This window comes from Phalaenopsis equestris, unplaced genomic scaffold (genome assembly GCF_001263595.1).
Source record: "Phalaenopsis equestris unplaced genomic scaffold, ASM126359v1 Scaffold000012, whole genome shotgun sequence".
Lineage (NCBI taxonomy): Eukaryota > Viridiplantae > Streptophyta > Magnoliopsida > Asparagales > Orchidaceae > Phalaenopsis > Phalaenopsis equestris.
In genome coordinates, this window is record NW_018164454.1 from 351,896 (window position 1) to 366,987 (window position 15,092).

Here is a 15,092-nt window from a genome sequence, read left to right on the forward strand (position 1 = left end):
TTTTTGTTGGCCTTAGCTCCTACCCGAGAGTCTGTTTTGGCGTTCTGTGTTGTCCTTATTCGAGAACTGTTAGCTGGTTTTGATGGATTGGTTTGGAAGTTTATAAGGCTGTAGTTTTGATATTTGCTTGGTTCCTAGCCGTGGGTTTGTGATGTGGTTGAGTTAGCCTCCCCCTTTGGTCTTACCCGTGAGCGCACCATTGAGATTTGCTCCTCTTGCAGTTCTTACCCGCGAGACCTACTTGAGGTTGTTTGGTGTGATTTAGTCTTTCTTGTTGGGCTTGAACTACTTGGATGATTGTAGGTAGATTGAAATTATGATTATATTTTGCACTCTCTTATGTATATCAAAGATCCTTATGTAGCTAGTTTGGTTGCCTTAGCCGTGCGCCTTACTTGTTATTCCTTGGGTTGCCTTTGGTCGTGGGCTTTAGCAGCTGTTTCTTGCTGCCCTGAGCCGTGAGCCTTAGTAGTTGCCTCCCTTGTGGGTTGCTTTGGCCGAGAGCCTTAGCTGTCATTCATCTATTTGTTGAAGCCCGACCGTGAGCTTCTATGTGGTTTTAGCCGGAGGATTTCATGTTTATTTGATACGAGGAGATTTTCATTAAGTCTGGAATTGAATAACTTTAATTTTGACATGATTTTTGAAAGTATAAGTGGCCGTCGTCCCAAGGTTATATTCCTTTCATTTAAATTGTGAAGTTTGGGAGATTTCCGAATTTTATTTCGGGAGAATACTTGGTTGAGACGAATTGATTTCATAAAAGATATCTTTGGGGTTTGGATACCGGCGTTAGGAGGTCATTTTGACTTGGGTTGATTCATTTATGAAAATGTGAGAAAATGATATCCTTTCGGATTGATTCAAGGATCTTAGATCTTGCTTTTTCAGGTCTTTTCGTCACGAGTTTTGAGAGCTGATTCGTCCTTCGTTATTTTCGATTTTTTAGGTGAATCAGTCCTTTCTCTCTCTCACCCTATTTTTGTTTTTTTTTCCTTGTTTCTTGGTTCGGTTTTTGATGCTTATGTCCAAATACATAAGTGCACATATATAACTTTTGCTATGTATGAAACCATCAAACAAGGTCGTGGGGCTTAGGGCGGTGATGACAAAGGCACACCGGAGATAGAGCAGAATGATATGTCATCCTACGACATCAGGATCCGATTCAGGAACCCATCAGGATCCGATTCAGGAACCCGGTGAGCTGTAGGATGACAATATCATTCACCAATACAAGACTAGCGGGAGTTGACCTGAACATTCTTAGGTTGTTGGTAGCCTTATGCCCGACAGCGAGATCGACTCGTGGACAACTAATTTTCAAAGTTGATAAAAATAAATTTGATAAGAACAAATACACATTTTTTTAAATATAAAAATACATTTTTCGCTACAAACAAAATTGATACAACCCACTTTTTGCATGTTTGAAACCTATGTGCATGCTGAAAATATAAATTTTAAATACATTTTAAGCATTGGTTGCCCACCTGTTGATCATTTATTTATGCTAAGGAGCACCCTCCTGAGTTAGGTTCGATAGGACACCATTCTAATTGAGTGACGGGCTTTATACATTCGGGTGACCGAGTAGCCTTCGACGACCCTCGAGTACTAATATATAGTTGAGCCTAGCCCCGACCCGAGTGCTTGCGGTCCCCCTCTTTTCGAACTTTCTCATATGTTTTTCTTGGAATTTTTGGACAAAGCACTTGTGGTCTCTTTTTGGGATTTTCCCGTGTTTTCTGCAATTTTTATCGATTTCCTCGCATTTCTCTTGTCGTGAGTTTTTTGACGATCTTTCTCGAGATTTCTGGACGATATTTCTTTAAAGCATTTCAGCCTGCTTCCTCAAGTTTTGTTGCTTGTACCTGTTGCATCAATTACACATAAGGAACAACGGATCTCCCAGGTATACAGGTTTGTTTTGTGTTTACAGCGTGTTATTCTCTTATAATCACTTCCCTGTTGTATCTTTTACTTTTCTTTACACCGCATGTTGTACTTCAAGATGTTCCCTATAAAATATCTGAAGAACTATAACCATAGGGCCGTTGGATTTGACATTATAACCTGACACCCTAGAAAACTTAAACTCGTCACGACAAAGAGCTTGGAACTAGCGCGGAGGGCAGCAAGACCATCTTCAACAACAGAACATGTCTTCCCCAGCTAAACCATTCCTTTATTAGAAATTAAAACAACAATTCATAGGATTTCGAGGTTGTTCGCATAGCGCAACATAAATCCTCAAACTTTTCGTTAGACATTTGTACAGTTCTACTTGGCAATCTAAGCCCTAACTCGTTTTAGGATTCCGAGGTTGTCGATGACCTAAATCCTAACATCTTCCATGCTATTCGTGTGATCGTTTCACACGAATATAAACCCTAAATAGATAAAATTGACATAGATAAAATTGACATGATAAAATACTTGAATAATTTCTCCTCGAAACTGAAGCCAAACCATATGGTAGACTGGGAAATCACCGAGGTTCTCCTTCGGGTCTGTGACATCCCTTAGTTTTCCCTCTTCCTCCTTTTGATTCTACAATAAATGTTCCAAAATTCAACCATTCCCCTTTCACACCTCTTTGTCCGATCTCGTTGAAAAGTCTCATTCTTTTGAAGTCTTTGAAGATAATTTTTCCTTATTTTTATCGAGAGCATTCTTTAGTGACTTCGGTCATTTAAGATGTAATTAACTATAGGGGCTTGCCCTTATAGGAAGTTTTTCCGAACCCAGCTTAAAATAAACTATATTTAATTTTTCATATTAAATAGAGAAATTTGTCGGCAAATAAAACGGTTTCGCAGACCAAACGGACGTCATATATTTCTAAGTTTATTTGATCGAACCTCATCCTCAAGTTTTGTGTTTATCCATCGGGATAGATACATGGTTTGAGGTAGAGTACTCTTTCATTTAAACTGTGAAAATTATGTGGTCAGTGTGATTTCATATTTATCTAAACTTAAATTTATATGTAAATTAAAACGTCCTTCCGAAGCGGGTGACGAGATTTCGATTCCGATGACCGAAATTCTCACGGGCAACACCCTCCAACTTTTTATCGCCGACAGCCTCTTATGTGCTTTTATTTATTTTATCATTTTGGAGTCATTTGTGGTTATCATGTGCGCATATATATATATATATATATACTGTACATACATATGCATATACATGCGTACTTAACATTAATTTTATCCTAAAAAGTTAGATCTGATCAACACCTACCTCAAAACAAACTAGCCTTGAAAATTCATTGATCATTTTGCGCTTGAGCTAATTCCAAGCTAAAGGCTGATTTGATTTTTTTAGCAGTCATTAATATTTTCACGATTCATTTACCTAATTATGCTTGAGGTGTGGTAAATTGTGAGAAAGTATTAATGAAGTAAATATTAATAAACAAAAATATTTGGGCAAAAAAAGGCAATGTTAATATGCATTTGTAATAAAATTAGGAAAAATATAATATTAAATGGTTGTATTAGCGAGGTAGGATGATTAAGGCCTAATGAAAATAGGATGATTAATACGTTGATGCTTTTAGCTTGTAGAATGGCGAACAAGAGAAATTTATAGAGTACATATCTGAGGCATGGGGTTGAAATGGGGCAAGCCAAAGGTAACATGAGTTGAAGTTGAGTGTAAATATGCATCTAATTGAAAGCATAACGAATTCAGTATTTTTGAGTTGGATGAGTTCTTTTTTCAAGACAAATCATTACTCTCGCAAGGACATAAATTTTTTTTCTCATCAATACATGTGACCATTTTGCAGAATTCCCAAAGTCCGTCACTTGAATCTTTTGATTCTAGTAAAAATATTGCAAACGATTCTTCCGCTACATCAACTTGTTGCACTTCTTTGAATATAGGTATGCATGTTCTTCCTAGTCTTGAAGCGTAAATAGTTACAAATGCTTGGTCATAAGCTGAAAGTAACTTTTTTAAATATTAAAATTTAAAACCTCCTTTTTATTATTTCTAGATAATGGCCGAGATTTTGGTTCTTTTAGTGCTTCCAATCAGCCTAGTTCAAATTTTATCGGTGCAGCTCCAGGCAGCTTCTATCCAAGGGCTTGTGCATCATATGTATGTTTCCATGCCCCAGAAAAGAAGAAAAAGTTTAATCATAATAAAATGTTACACATTACATATTCAACCCATGGTTTATTTGTTTCTGTTAATTCAACATCTGATATCAACTTTTCTTCAATGTTCCAAGGATCTAACTTTGCACAAATCATATCAAGCTGGTGCTGGGAAAGGAGATGTAAATTCTCTCGCCATGCCCCCGAGCATGATTGGAAAGAAATTTGATGAAATTTATGATCTCATCCTGATTTTGGATGATCGAGAACGTTTTGGGTGAGAACAGAAAGCTAAGTTGATGAATTGACTTCACCTGAAAACATATATTTTATTGATTTATCACATTTCCACACATGTTTGAAAAAAAAATTGTTCTTTGTTATCTAATCTCAGTTATTAATTTTCTGTTTGTTTTTTATTTAAGTCACATTATTTTGTTGATGGGTATGGTTCGTTTAGCTTCATAATTGGCTTGAGTGTTAAGATTTTCTATCCGATTTAGCTGTATTTTAAAACCTATCGTTGTGAGATGATAAAAAAGGCTTCCTTTTTCTTTCCCTGAAACATTTGTGTTCCATAATAAGTTGGCACAATTTGAATGTTCAGTATTTATTCCTAACTGATATAGCTCACACTAAGTATGGTTTACATTTTATTGGTGTTGTTAATTTTTTAAAGGTTTATTTCACGGTGTTTGCTTTTTGCATTTATGTAAACGTTAATTATTACAATCTATTGCAATTTCACTATTAAAAATTTACAACAAATGGATAGAATTATTTTATTATGTAATTTTACATCTCATAGTTATTCCTTATTGAAAATTGCAATCTATGTATTCTGATTTTACTTTTATCTAAGAAAATTAAAAAAATCAAACTTCAACCTTAGCATCTGTTGTGCAATGTGTTTAAAAGATTCCTAATTAACTATGCATGTGGAGTGAAAATAAAGAGCCCCAAATTTTTTTTATGAGCAATTTTTGCAGATTCTCTCTATCAAGTAATTTGAAAGATTTTTTATTGGTTTATTCTTCATAAGCGGCGGCATTTATTTCTTAAATGGCATGCTTAGGGCACTGGTTAGCGTTATTTGTTCAGGCGTAGTTGTGCTCATTTTGCTGATGTTTTGTGGTCAATTCCATTTCAGCTTTTTTAATTTAATTGGGTTACTAAGTCTAAGAGCTCCGGACAAGGAAATATTTTAGCCTCTATTGTTTAAGATGCCAAAAGATTAATCTCGTTTAGGATTCTGACTCTTCTCACTTTACATGTTACTGATACAGAAATGAGGAACTTGATGTATCATCATTATGACAGATATCAAATTGATTTTTTATGTCATTTAAGCCAAGTCACTTAGTTTTAAAATTTATTTTCTAAAATTCTAAATATGATATGATTATGTATATATGCATATATTATGCATGAAAATACATGCATATTTATTCATTTATTGTATTGATTAGGAGTTGGATCAAACTAATTTCAAGTGACACATCCTATAGTCTAAGCAAATCGATATTGATTTTGATTCAATTAAAATTTTAGTACTATTGGGTGAGTGTTTAGCTTCAAATATATTGATTCCCAGCTTGAATGTTACATTAATTATTGATAAATGTTAACATAACAATTATCAATAACTCCTCTGGTACTAACGATTCTATGCATTTCATCTCCATCAAATCCCAACGGCTCTTGGAGTTTCGTACCCGTCTGATACTAAGAGTTCATAATCCAATTGCTCCCTAATATATGTACTTTCAAGCACATGTCATAGTCTATCTATAGTATCACCTGTGACATTTCTTAAAGCATATTTTCTATAAAAAAAATTCATCATAAACATTTCATATATCATATGCATGCAACATACTAAACAAATACATGCAAATAATGATTTCATCAACATATTCATCAGATTCATAACATAATAAAATCATAGGTATTGTAAGAGATAAATCAAGTTTGCATTCATATAGTCTATGCATGTATTCAACCACAATATGTAGAAAATCTTAAATGCAATTGTATAAAACATAATCATATGAAAACCTGCAGAGTTATTTTGCTTAAGTTAGCACATGATTATTTCACCTGAATCGACAAACCAATCTTACGTCGAGCTTCAAGCTTGCTCGAGCTCACTGCCCGGTGTAAACGAATTGGAATTCGTAATAACCTTAAAATTCATGAAATTCACAATTGAGATATTAATTTGATCGCAAATATGATTAATTGCTTTAATTTGTCTCAAAAGAGCTTTTCAACATAAATATCTTATCGATACTTTTCTATTCCATCATCTTTTTTTCATTTCCTCTTAAGTCTTCCCTACAACTCTTAAAATGGATTTATCAGAGAGCTTATCTCATGATTTGACAATCCCATGGTTGTTCCTGCAAAGCTACAACAATAAGGAACATATGGAATGCTTCAATTTCTAGCAAATGTCCAAATGAAAATGTGAGGAAGGAAATTAATGTCCCGAATATCATAAAAGTGGGTTTCCTACCTTTCGTTTTATCCCTAGAACCCCCAACAGTGAGCTTCTACTCCTAGAACTGCCGCTCACCCCCTCAGCTACAGTCCCATGAATGTTGAACTTGTCAGGTGTGTAGATTTGAAGTGACTGAGGAAAAAAAAATGAAGGGAATGCGGCACATAAAAAAAGATCCAACCAATCCCAATTGTTCAACCCTATCGATCACTGCATGTGTGACTAAGTGAGGATCAAAGGTCGGCCGGGGATAATGGTAAAAAATTATGGATTAATTAAGAGTTTATCTAGTTTTATTAAATCAATATCTTATTATTTTTATATCTTCCATTGTATTTATAATTCATATATAGTGCTGTATGTCGAATTGACTGATTCATAGTGTAGAATTTTATATAATTGACTTGATCAAATTTCGGGGATTGTGAAATTTGCGGTACATTCTAAATTGCCAAAATTTTCATTTGATTTCTCAAAATTGGGTGTTACAGCTCTCGCCTACTTATAAAAATTTCATCATTGAAATTTCTGAATTTAGTTGAACAGAAAGAGATTTTTTATATCTCAATTTTTGTTTTTTTTTCTCATGTAGCTTCTTTTTAGATAGGTATGTACATTTTATCTTGGAAAAAAAATTGTCTATTCCTCAATTTCTTGACACCTGTTTTTAAAATTCTTTCAGGCTCTTAAATGTAAGTTAAATTTTTTTATGCGTGCGTGTCTTCGTGTGAAATCCTTTGGTTTGGATTTGAAACACATTTCTTCAACATTGAAATATAAATTACATCATGGATGTTTAACTTCTTAGCTAGTAAAGCTAGTTTGTAAGCAGTTGGACTACTCCTTTCTATAATTTCAAAAGGATCAGTATACCTAGGGCTCAATTTGATTCCCTGACCAAATCTGACTAAAATTTTCATTGGTTTGACTTTTAAGATACAAATTCACTAACTTCCAACTTTACTATTCTATGCCTTGGATTATAATACTTTTGTTGTCGATCCTGAGCAACCTTCAATTTGTCTCTGATTAACATATTTTTTGTGTGGTTTTATCAACTAATTTGAGACTTAATATTTGAAGTTCACTTACTTCAAACCAACTTAATTGAGTTATGCATTTCCTGCCATACAAAGCTTCTTAGGGAGCCATTTTTATATTGGACTGGTAATTATTATTATTGGCAAATTTATTCATTGGAATGCGATATTCCTAACTACCTCTAAAGTTGAGAACACAAAGCCTCAGCAGATCTCTAATACCCGAATTATCCTTTGTAATTTTATGTCAGTTTGTGGATGGAATGCCACACTAAAATGCACATGCGTACCCAAACCTCCCTAAATATCTTTCCACAACCTGGATGTGAATCTTCTATCTATTTGTGAAACTATAATTTTTTAAAACATTGTGCAATCTAATAATTTTCTTGACATACAATTTGAACAACTTTTCAACTGAATATGTTTGCATGATTGGCAAGAAATGAACTTACTTTGGTAACCTATCAATAATGACCCAATAGTGTCGTGATCGTGTCTCGATCGGGGAAATCCCATAGCAAATTCTATAGCAATTTTTTGTCATTTCCATTCAGGTGTAGACAATGATTATAACTGTTCGTTAGGTTTTTGAAGCTCATCCTTTGCAATCTGACAAGCTTGACATTTTGACACATTTAATAATATCCTTCTTCATATCTGGCTACCAGAACATCACTTCAAATCTTTGTACATTTTAGTGCAAGCTTGATGAACTGTGTACCTTGAACTATGAGCCTAGGATTTTCTGTCTCAAATCAGAATCAGTAGGTAGTTGGTAATCGCAACTGCAACTTGTTTTTGATAACACTATTTTCATCAATAGTCGTATCCAAACTCTTTCCTGTTTGAAGTTGTTTTAGGAGTTTCAAATATTGACTGTTAACACTCTGAGTTGTGTTAATCATGTCTATTAGAGTTGTTTGCAAGGTCAACTGATGTAAGTACTCACAATCTCTTGGTCTTTTGATTCCCAACTGTAAGTAATCAATTTCTTTAATCAAGTTTAGTTAATGAGTAATAATTCAGTTTGCACTACATGTGGTTTTATGGCTCAAAGCATTAAAAGCTATGCTTACTCAGCCAAGGCTATATATCCAGATCATATCCTTTGATAAGCCCTAGCCATCTCATCTTATGGCCTGTCTGAGCGAACGTTTTGCCTTTGTTTCATCATAATGATTGTCGAGAGAACACTCGTCGTTCGTTTGACTGATCAATTTTCTAAAAAAGCCTTTCTACCAATACGTCATTTTTTATTTTTTTGGGATTGCGAAGTTCAACCTTCGTTTCTTTGTTTTAGACGTTGGTTTGGCTATTTCGGAAATAGAAAAGCCATATTACACTCAACTGGTGTCTTCTCCTCCGGCTATGCAGAAGACTTCTTTGACAACAAAAGCGAAGGATGCCTTTAGGATCTCAAACCAAGCAACAACTAGATCCTTGCAGTTGGCGATATCGTCCAACGATTCAATTTTTTTTCTTTCGCTATGGGAGAAAGCTTTTAGAGCCCATTTATGACAGCGATCTCACTGGGAAAAGAAAAACTGAGAAACTTTCCAATGGATTTAAAGCAATCTGAATGAGGGTTCTGCATAGGGATTTTCCATTGGAGTGAATGCGAGAGATGTTACAGTAGATTTTATGTTATTAGAATATTTAATTTTATTCGTTATAGAATTTATTAAATTTGATTTAGATGTTTATTAACCTGTTAGATTTTTTTATGTAGAAGTTGAATATTCCAACGTGAAAGACATAAATCACGTTGAGTGTCGCCTATTGGAAGCCGTATAAGATTCTGTAAATAAGTCATGAGTTTCATAATGAAGATTATAATTTAAAATTATTTAGATTTTTATAGTCTTTTATATTAAAATGTTATAACTAATAGTGTTAAAAAACCATAGAAGTTCCAAATTCAAACGATAATATTGACTTTTGCAACTATTATTTTATATCCTATTTATTTCAAAGTTACTTTGAAAGGAGCTTTTTTCTGAAAGATCCCCCAAACGAAGTCTTAGATTCAATTCTTTTTTGTGTGAAAATGTATTTTTAATTCAGATGATCAATGGATACCTCATATTTCATACCATACTTGTGAAATGGGCCTATTAGAGAGCGTATTTTACGGTTCGACAGTTTGGTGGTTTTTTTTGTAAAGCTCCAACAATAAGGAACACATAGAATGCTTCAATTCATAGCAAATGTCGAAACAGAAAAGTTGGTAAGGAAAGGAATGTCCGAAATATCATACAAGAGAGCTTCCTACCTTTCATTTTCTCTTTGGAACCCCCAACAATGAGCTTTGGCTCCCATTCCACCCCCTCACCCCATCTACACAGTCCCGTGATCCCAGGACTGGTCAAACTCGCGGATTTGAAGTGAAGGAGGAAAAATGAAGGGAATGCAACACATAAGCATAGATTCAACAAATCCCTATCATTTGATCCTATCCAACCATTGCATGTGCGACCAAGTGCTGAACAAACAACGGTTGACTGGGAACAGTGATCCGAAGATTAATGATTAATTAACAGTTTAATTAGTTTAATCAAATTAATATCTTATTATTTTTTAATCTCCCATAGTATTTATAATTCATATATAGTGATATATATTAAATTGATTTATTCAACGTGTTGAATTTTATAAAATTGAATTGATCAAAATTCGGGGATGTGAAATTTGAGTTATTTTAAAATTACCAAAAATTTCACTTGATTTCTCAAAACTGGGTGTTACTAGGATATCTTTGCTGCCAAATCAACTTTTACCTTTTTTAAGGATAAACTAGACCATTCTTTAAAAATAATCCCATGCAAACGCTCGAATTAAAGTTGTACTATGAATTTGTGGGAACAAAATTAAGAAATCACTTTTTTTCTTCAAGTCCAAAATATATTTTTAGACTAATCTCTAGGTATAACACAGAAAGTGCGGGACAATACTATCAAATTTTCAACTTCTTAGAACTGCATTATAAATCAACTTCATCACATAAATCCCGTGATTTTATGAACCGACTAGCTTTTAGCACTACCCCTTTTACTCATAGTTAGGAAGAAACTGCAGTCATGCATTTTTCATTTTTGATGACTTTTAACTAATGAGATTTTGTTTATGTACTTTTTAAATTGCTTAAATGTGGATTTTGACATGGCTTATTCTTGTGTCTCATATGCTTGTGCTGTTTTGAGAGTGATTTAGTAAATAAATTGGTTTAGTTTCATATTCATCATAATATAAAATAGGTTGTTACAGGAGAAAAAAACCAATAACACCTTACAAGCTGAATACTTTCTTATCTAGCACTAGATCAATTCTTTCTGACTCACTTTGCAATATTTGCAGATCTCGCTCAAAAAAAGTTGTTGACATGATACAATCACAGTTTAATATCATTGTTGAGGTGAGTAATTTTGTTCTCCATTTTCATGTTCTTTGGTTTTGGATTTGCTCCGTTGCTTTCATTTAATTATATAATAGCTTATGGGAAGTAAAACATAAAGTTGGGGTGAATTTGAAGGAATGTGAAAATCAGAAGTTTAAGAGGTTGTTGTGTGGATTTACGCTTTCTATTAATTTTCGTCGGTTCTTTATCAAAATTGTTTTATGGTTATCAATTTTTGTCTCATTGTTGACTCGCTATCATCATCATTAGCCTTATGATAACTATTTGGAGTCAGCTTTATCTATTTTTAAAAAGGGAAAACGTGAGAGAAAAATGTCCAGTTTTTTTCATCCAAATAAGTTTGCACGTTTTGCAGTATTTTTGAGACATAGCAGGCAAACAGCTACGCCTCTTAGGCTTAAAGTGATCTAGTGGCCATCTTACTCTTGTTCTTTTGATAAATAAAATGTAATGAAACTTTTTACAATACTTATTATTTCTACTAGTCGATTTGCATAAGACTCTGTTCCTTATTGAACTTCAATGTATAAGAATATTCTTAGTGTTAATCTTTTATCCCATTTTGAATACTCTTCTGCAAAAAACTCCTTTTCATTGTAGTGATTCTATGTTGGACCTACTTTAGGGGGGTTTCTCTAAAATTTTAGGGGGGTTTCTCTAAAATTAATGCTCAAGGCACCAAGTTATGGAAGTTCAACTAGCTGTAGGTAGAACCAATCAAAAGAAACCATGATTTCATCATAAGGAAAATAAATGAAACCCAAATTTTCTTTTGCGGTAGTGTCCGATTGCTTCTCCCGCATTGTCAACCTAAATCCCAACTTTCTACCTTGTTTGACTTTCATATAGTGGTAATATTATTAATTGAACTGTTTTAAGATTTTGCAAATGAGTTAACTGTTAGATTGTTGATCGTTATTTTAGCTAAATTTCGTGCAGAAACAGAGTTTAAGCTTCATTTATTTTATTTAAAAATTTGTAACTTCTTTGCAACAAATACATATGAAATTGATTCTTGGTTTGTAGTGTTATTATATTGTCCATTTTAAAGAACAATTTCCTCATTACACTTCCTGATGAATGGCGCATTTGAGATTTTAAATTTTCTTAGATTTGCACACATACTTTGTCATTCCGTAGCTTGATTTCATGTTAGAGGAAGGTTTACTTTATAAATTAGAATTGAAAACCAGAAGCATATTACTGATGTTTGCTTTGCTTTCACCTTCTACAAATGACCTAGCTCACATTTATTTCAATTGTTCTGGTTGAAAAATCTTACAGAAATTTTTGTTTCAAAGTCAGATCTTTTATGGGTCTGTTCCGTATTCAATTTTTGTTTTTAAAATTTTGGACAAAAATTTTTGGAGCTTGGGCAGCATGGTGATTTGTCCTACATCTGTTGCCAGTCAACTCTGTTCTCACCGTCAACTAACTTCACTCCGAAGTTGATGATATTAGTCTTGTTCACCCGCTCCACCGCCCCTTTCAAATCACATGATAAATCAACATAAAATATTCAACAAAAACCAAGGTGAATTTTATTTAAGATATCAAGCATAAATTTATTTTATACATAAATAAAGTAAAATTAGAAAAATTAAAAGACCAAAAAAAAAAAAAAGACAAAAGTGATCTCAAATGGCCCCAAGTATTTTATTTTATTATGGCAAATTTTAATGGATTTCATTGGATCCTCTTACTCCACCAATCCGACTCCCTCCCCTTCTGCTATTCCCTGTGCATCCACCGAGATAATTTTGCTTGTTGGGAGACTTATTTTATAATTTTGTCGCCCTTGTGCCATTCATAGATGCAGAAGTTAACAGGTCTGTTCTAAAAGCTTTTGTAGCCATCCTCAATATAATTCCGTAAGGATAGGAATATCTTGAAACATCTCTTATACATAACAGTTTTGGTTGCATATCTGATAATGGGAAATCATAAGTGAAATGACAGGAACTACGTGCATGTTCTGTTGCTTTTACTTTGAAACGCTTGCACATCTTTCAATTTTCACTTGCATGTTCCAAGTAACTTTGATAAAATCTTAATAGACTGGATAGTTCTTATTTAAAGAAAGATGGATTATTTGAAACATATGCTACATAGACTAAACTAGCTTACCCAAGTTCATTTCTTTTCTGTAAAATATCAATTTTAGGAGAAAAAGTCAAGTAACGAGCATCCAAATTTGAACTTTTTTGTATTAGATGTATTCATTGTAGTTCATTTTTTAGTATTCTTAAATCATTCTCTTTTGTTGCTTCTTTTGTTTCTCTTTTTGCTCATACATTTTGGAACCCTAGTACTCTTACCATCGTCGACAATTTTGGTTGTTACATTTAGTTACTACTCAACAAGTGAGTCAATGACCAACTACCCTTAACCCCTAAATAATTGAAAAAATAATATTTTTCTGTGGTGTACTGGCCTACAACATCTCCATAACTTATGGCATTTAAACGCAGGTCAGGCGCTTGCCCATCGGAGATGGAATTTGGATTGTACGGCATAAAGTATCTCATGTTGAGTACGTTCTTGACTTTATTGTTGAAAGGAAGAAGGTTGATGATCTATATAGCTCCATTAAGGATAATCGATACAAAGAGCAGAAATTACGACTGCAGGTATTTTCTTATTTACAAGCTGAGAAACTATGATTGTAATGGTTTATTTTTGAATTTTTATTTCCACATTAAAAACTTTGAAAGCTACAAATATTTACATATTCCATTTTAAAAGTTGGAATAGTAATTTTATACATTTCGCCACAGGATTCATGAAGTATTTTTCTTCCTTTTTACGAAGAATAGTTGAAGTTGTTTGAAGGAATAGACTCATCTTCCAAGATTAATTCAAATTAATTTTCTAAAGTACTGACAATTTTCAAATAGGTTATTTTGCATTTTTGTTATCCCCTGACCTCTTTGACTTTTGATATTGTGCCAATATTTTTATTACTTGGTCTTTTCATTAGTCATTGCTTTTTACTTTTTTTTATTACACGAATGCAAGGGAAGCACCCGAGAGTAAAAGAAAAATTATTCAATACAATCCCGCATGCAATTTTGCTAGAAGGAAGAAAGAGAGAAATCCATCCAATCAAACAAATAGGCTCCTGTACAAGCTTATTTGGAGCAGGAAAAGTAGCTGAATAATTAAAATTCTCCAAATGCACTAAAATCTGTGTCGATTTGTATGGCAAGACTAATGAACCTAGATCAATGGAAATCAGAGACCCGTTTAACTCAAGAACTGTCAAATTTTCAATGATCACCTTCATAGCATCCTCTAAATGGTTGGACATACATTGCATCAATGGTAATTTTATTGATCAATTTGATTCATTTTTTCCTTCAATCCTTTGCTCTCTTAAATTCTATTGATTATGTTGGTCACATTGTCAACAAAGTAGTTTTAAAAAATACCCAATTAACATCATCACAAATCACTATAAATATACTGAAACCACAACTAAAGAATTAGTATTTATTTCGTTTTAGGCAAGGGAGAGAGGGTGAGGGTAATAGATTCAAGTATCATATATTACAATATTATATATTTATACTATGTCTTTAGTATTGATCTTTTCTATTAGCATCATCCATAATATCACTGCATTTTTGGAGGCATAATCGCCATGACAAAGAGACTTGGATGAAGATTTCATTGGAATCTGCTTCCATAACATTTCATTAATATAATGTATAACAATCTCTTTTATAGAAGGCCAAAGATGAGTCACTGCTTGTGGAGTGGTAGTTGGTAGGTACCAATCATGGATTTATTTTTTTTTCAATGTAGATTGACTTAGGGCTCCAAGGCCATATTCTATTCTATTAATTTTTTCATTGATCCATGGGTTTAAAAGTAAGACTAGTTTCGTGGAGTCTCAAATTGAAGCAAAATCCTTTCTTTCAATAAGATTTTTTAAATGAAGTAACACTTTGAAAATCATATATTGGGAGATTGATGTAGGGTATTTCCATAGATGTTATCATTTAGATATTTCTAGTTCA

General features: G+C 33.3%; 1 protein-coding gene across 4 annotated transcripts in view; it reads left to right on the plus strand.

Moving 5' to 3' along the window:
* LOC110018342 (crossover junction endonuclease MUS81) overlaps positions 1–15,092 on the plus strand; it is a 61,314-nt gene that overhangs the window by 12,245 nt on the left and 33,977 nt on the right. For all 4 annotated transcript variants that reach the window (XM_020715623.1, XM_020715625.1, XM_020715624.1 and 1 more), the window contains exons 7-11: positions 3,797–3,893; positions 4,007–4,110; positions 4,244–4,386; positions 11,010–11,067; positions 13,542–13,700. In XM_020715623.1, the coding sequence (XP_020571282.1) occupies positions 3,797–3,893; positions 4,007–4,110; positions 4,244–4,386; positions 11,010–11,067; positions 13,542–13,700 (561 nt within the window). The remainder of the gene's footprint in view (positions 1–3,796; positions 3,894–4,006; positions 4,111–4,243; positions 4,387–11,009; positions 11,068–13,541; positions 13,701–15,092) is intronic.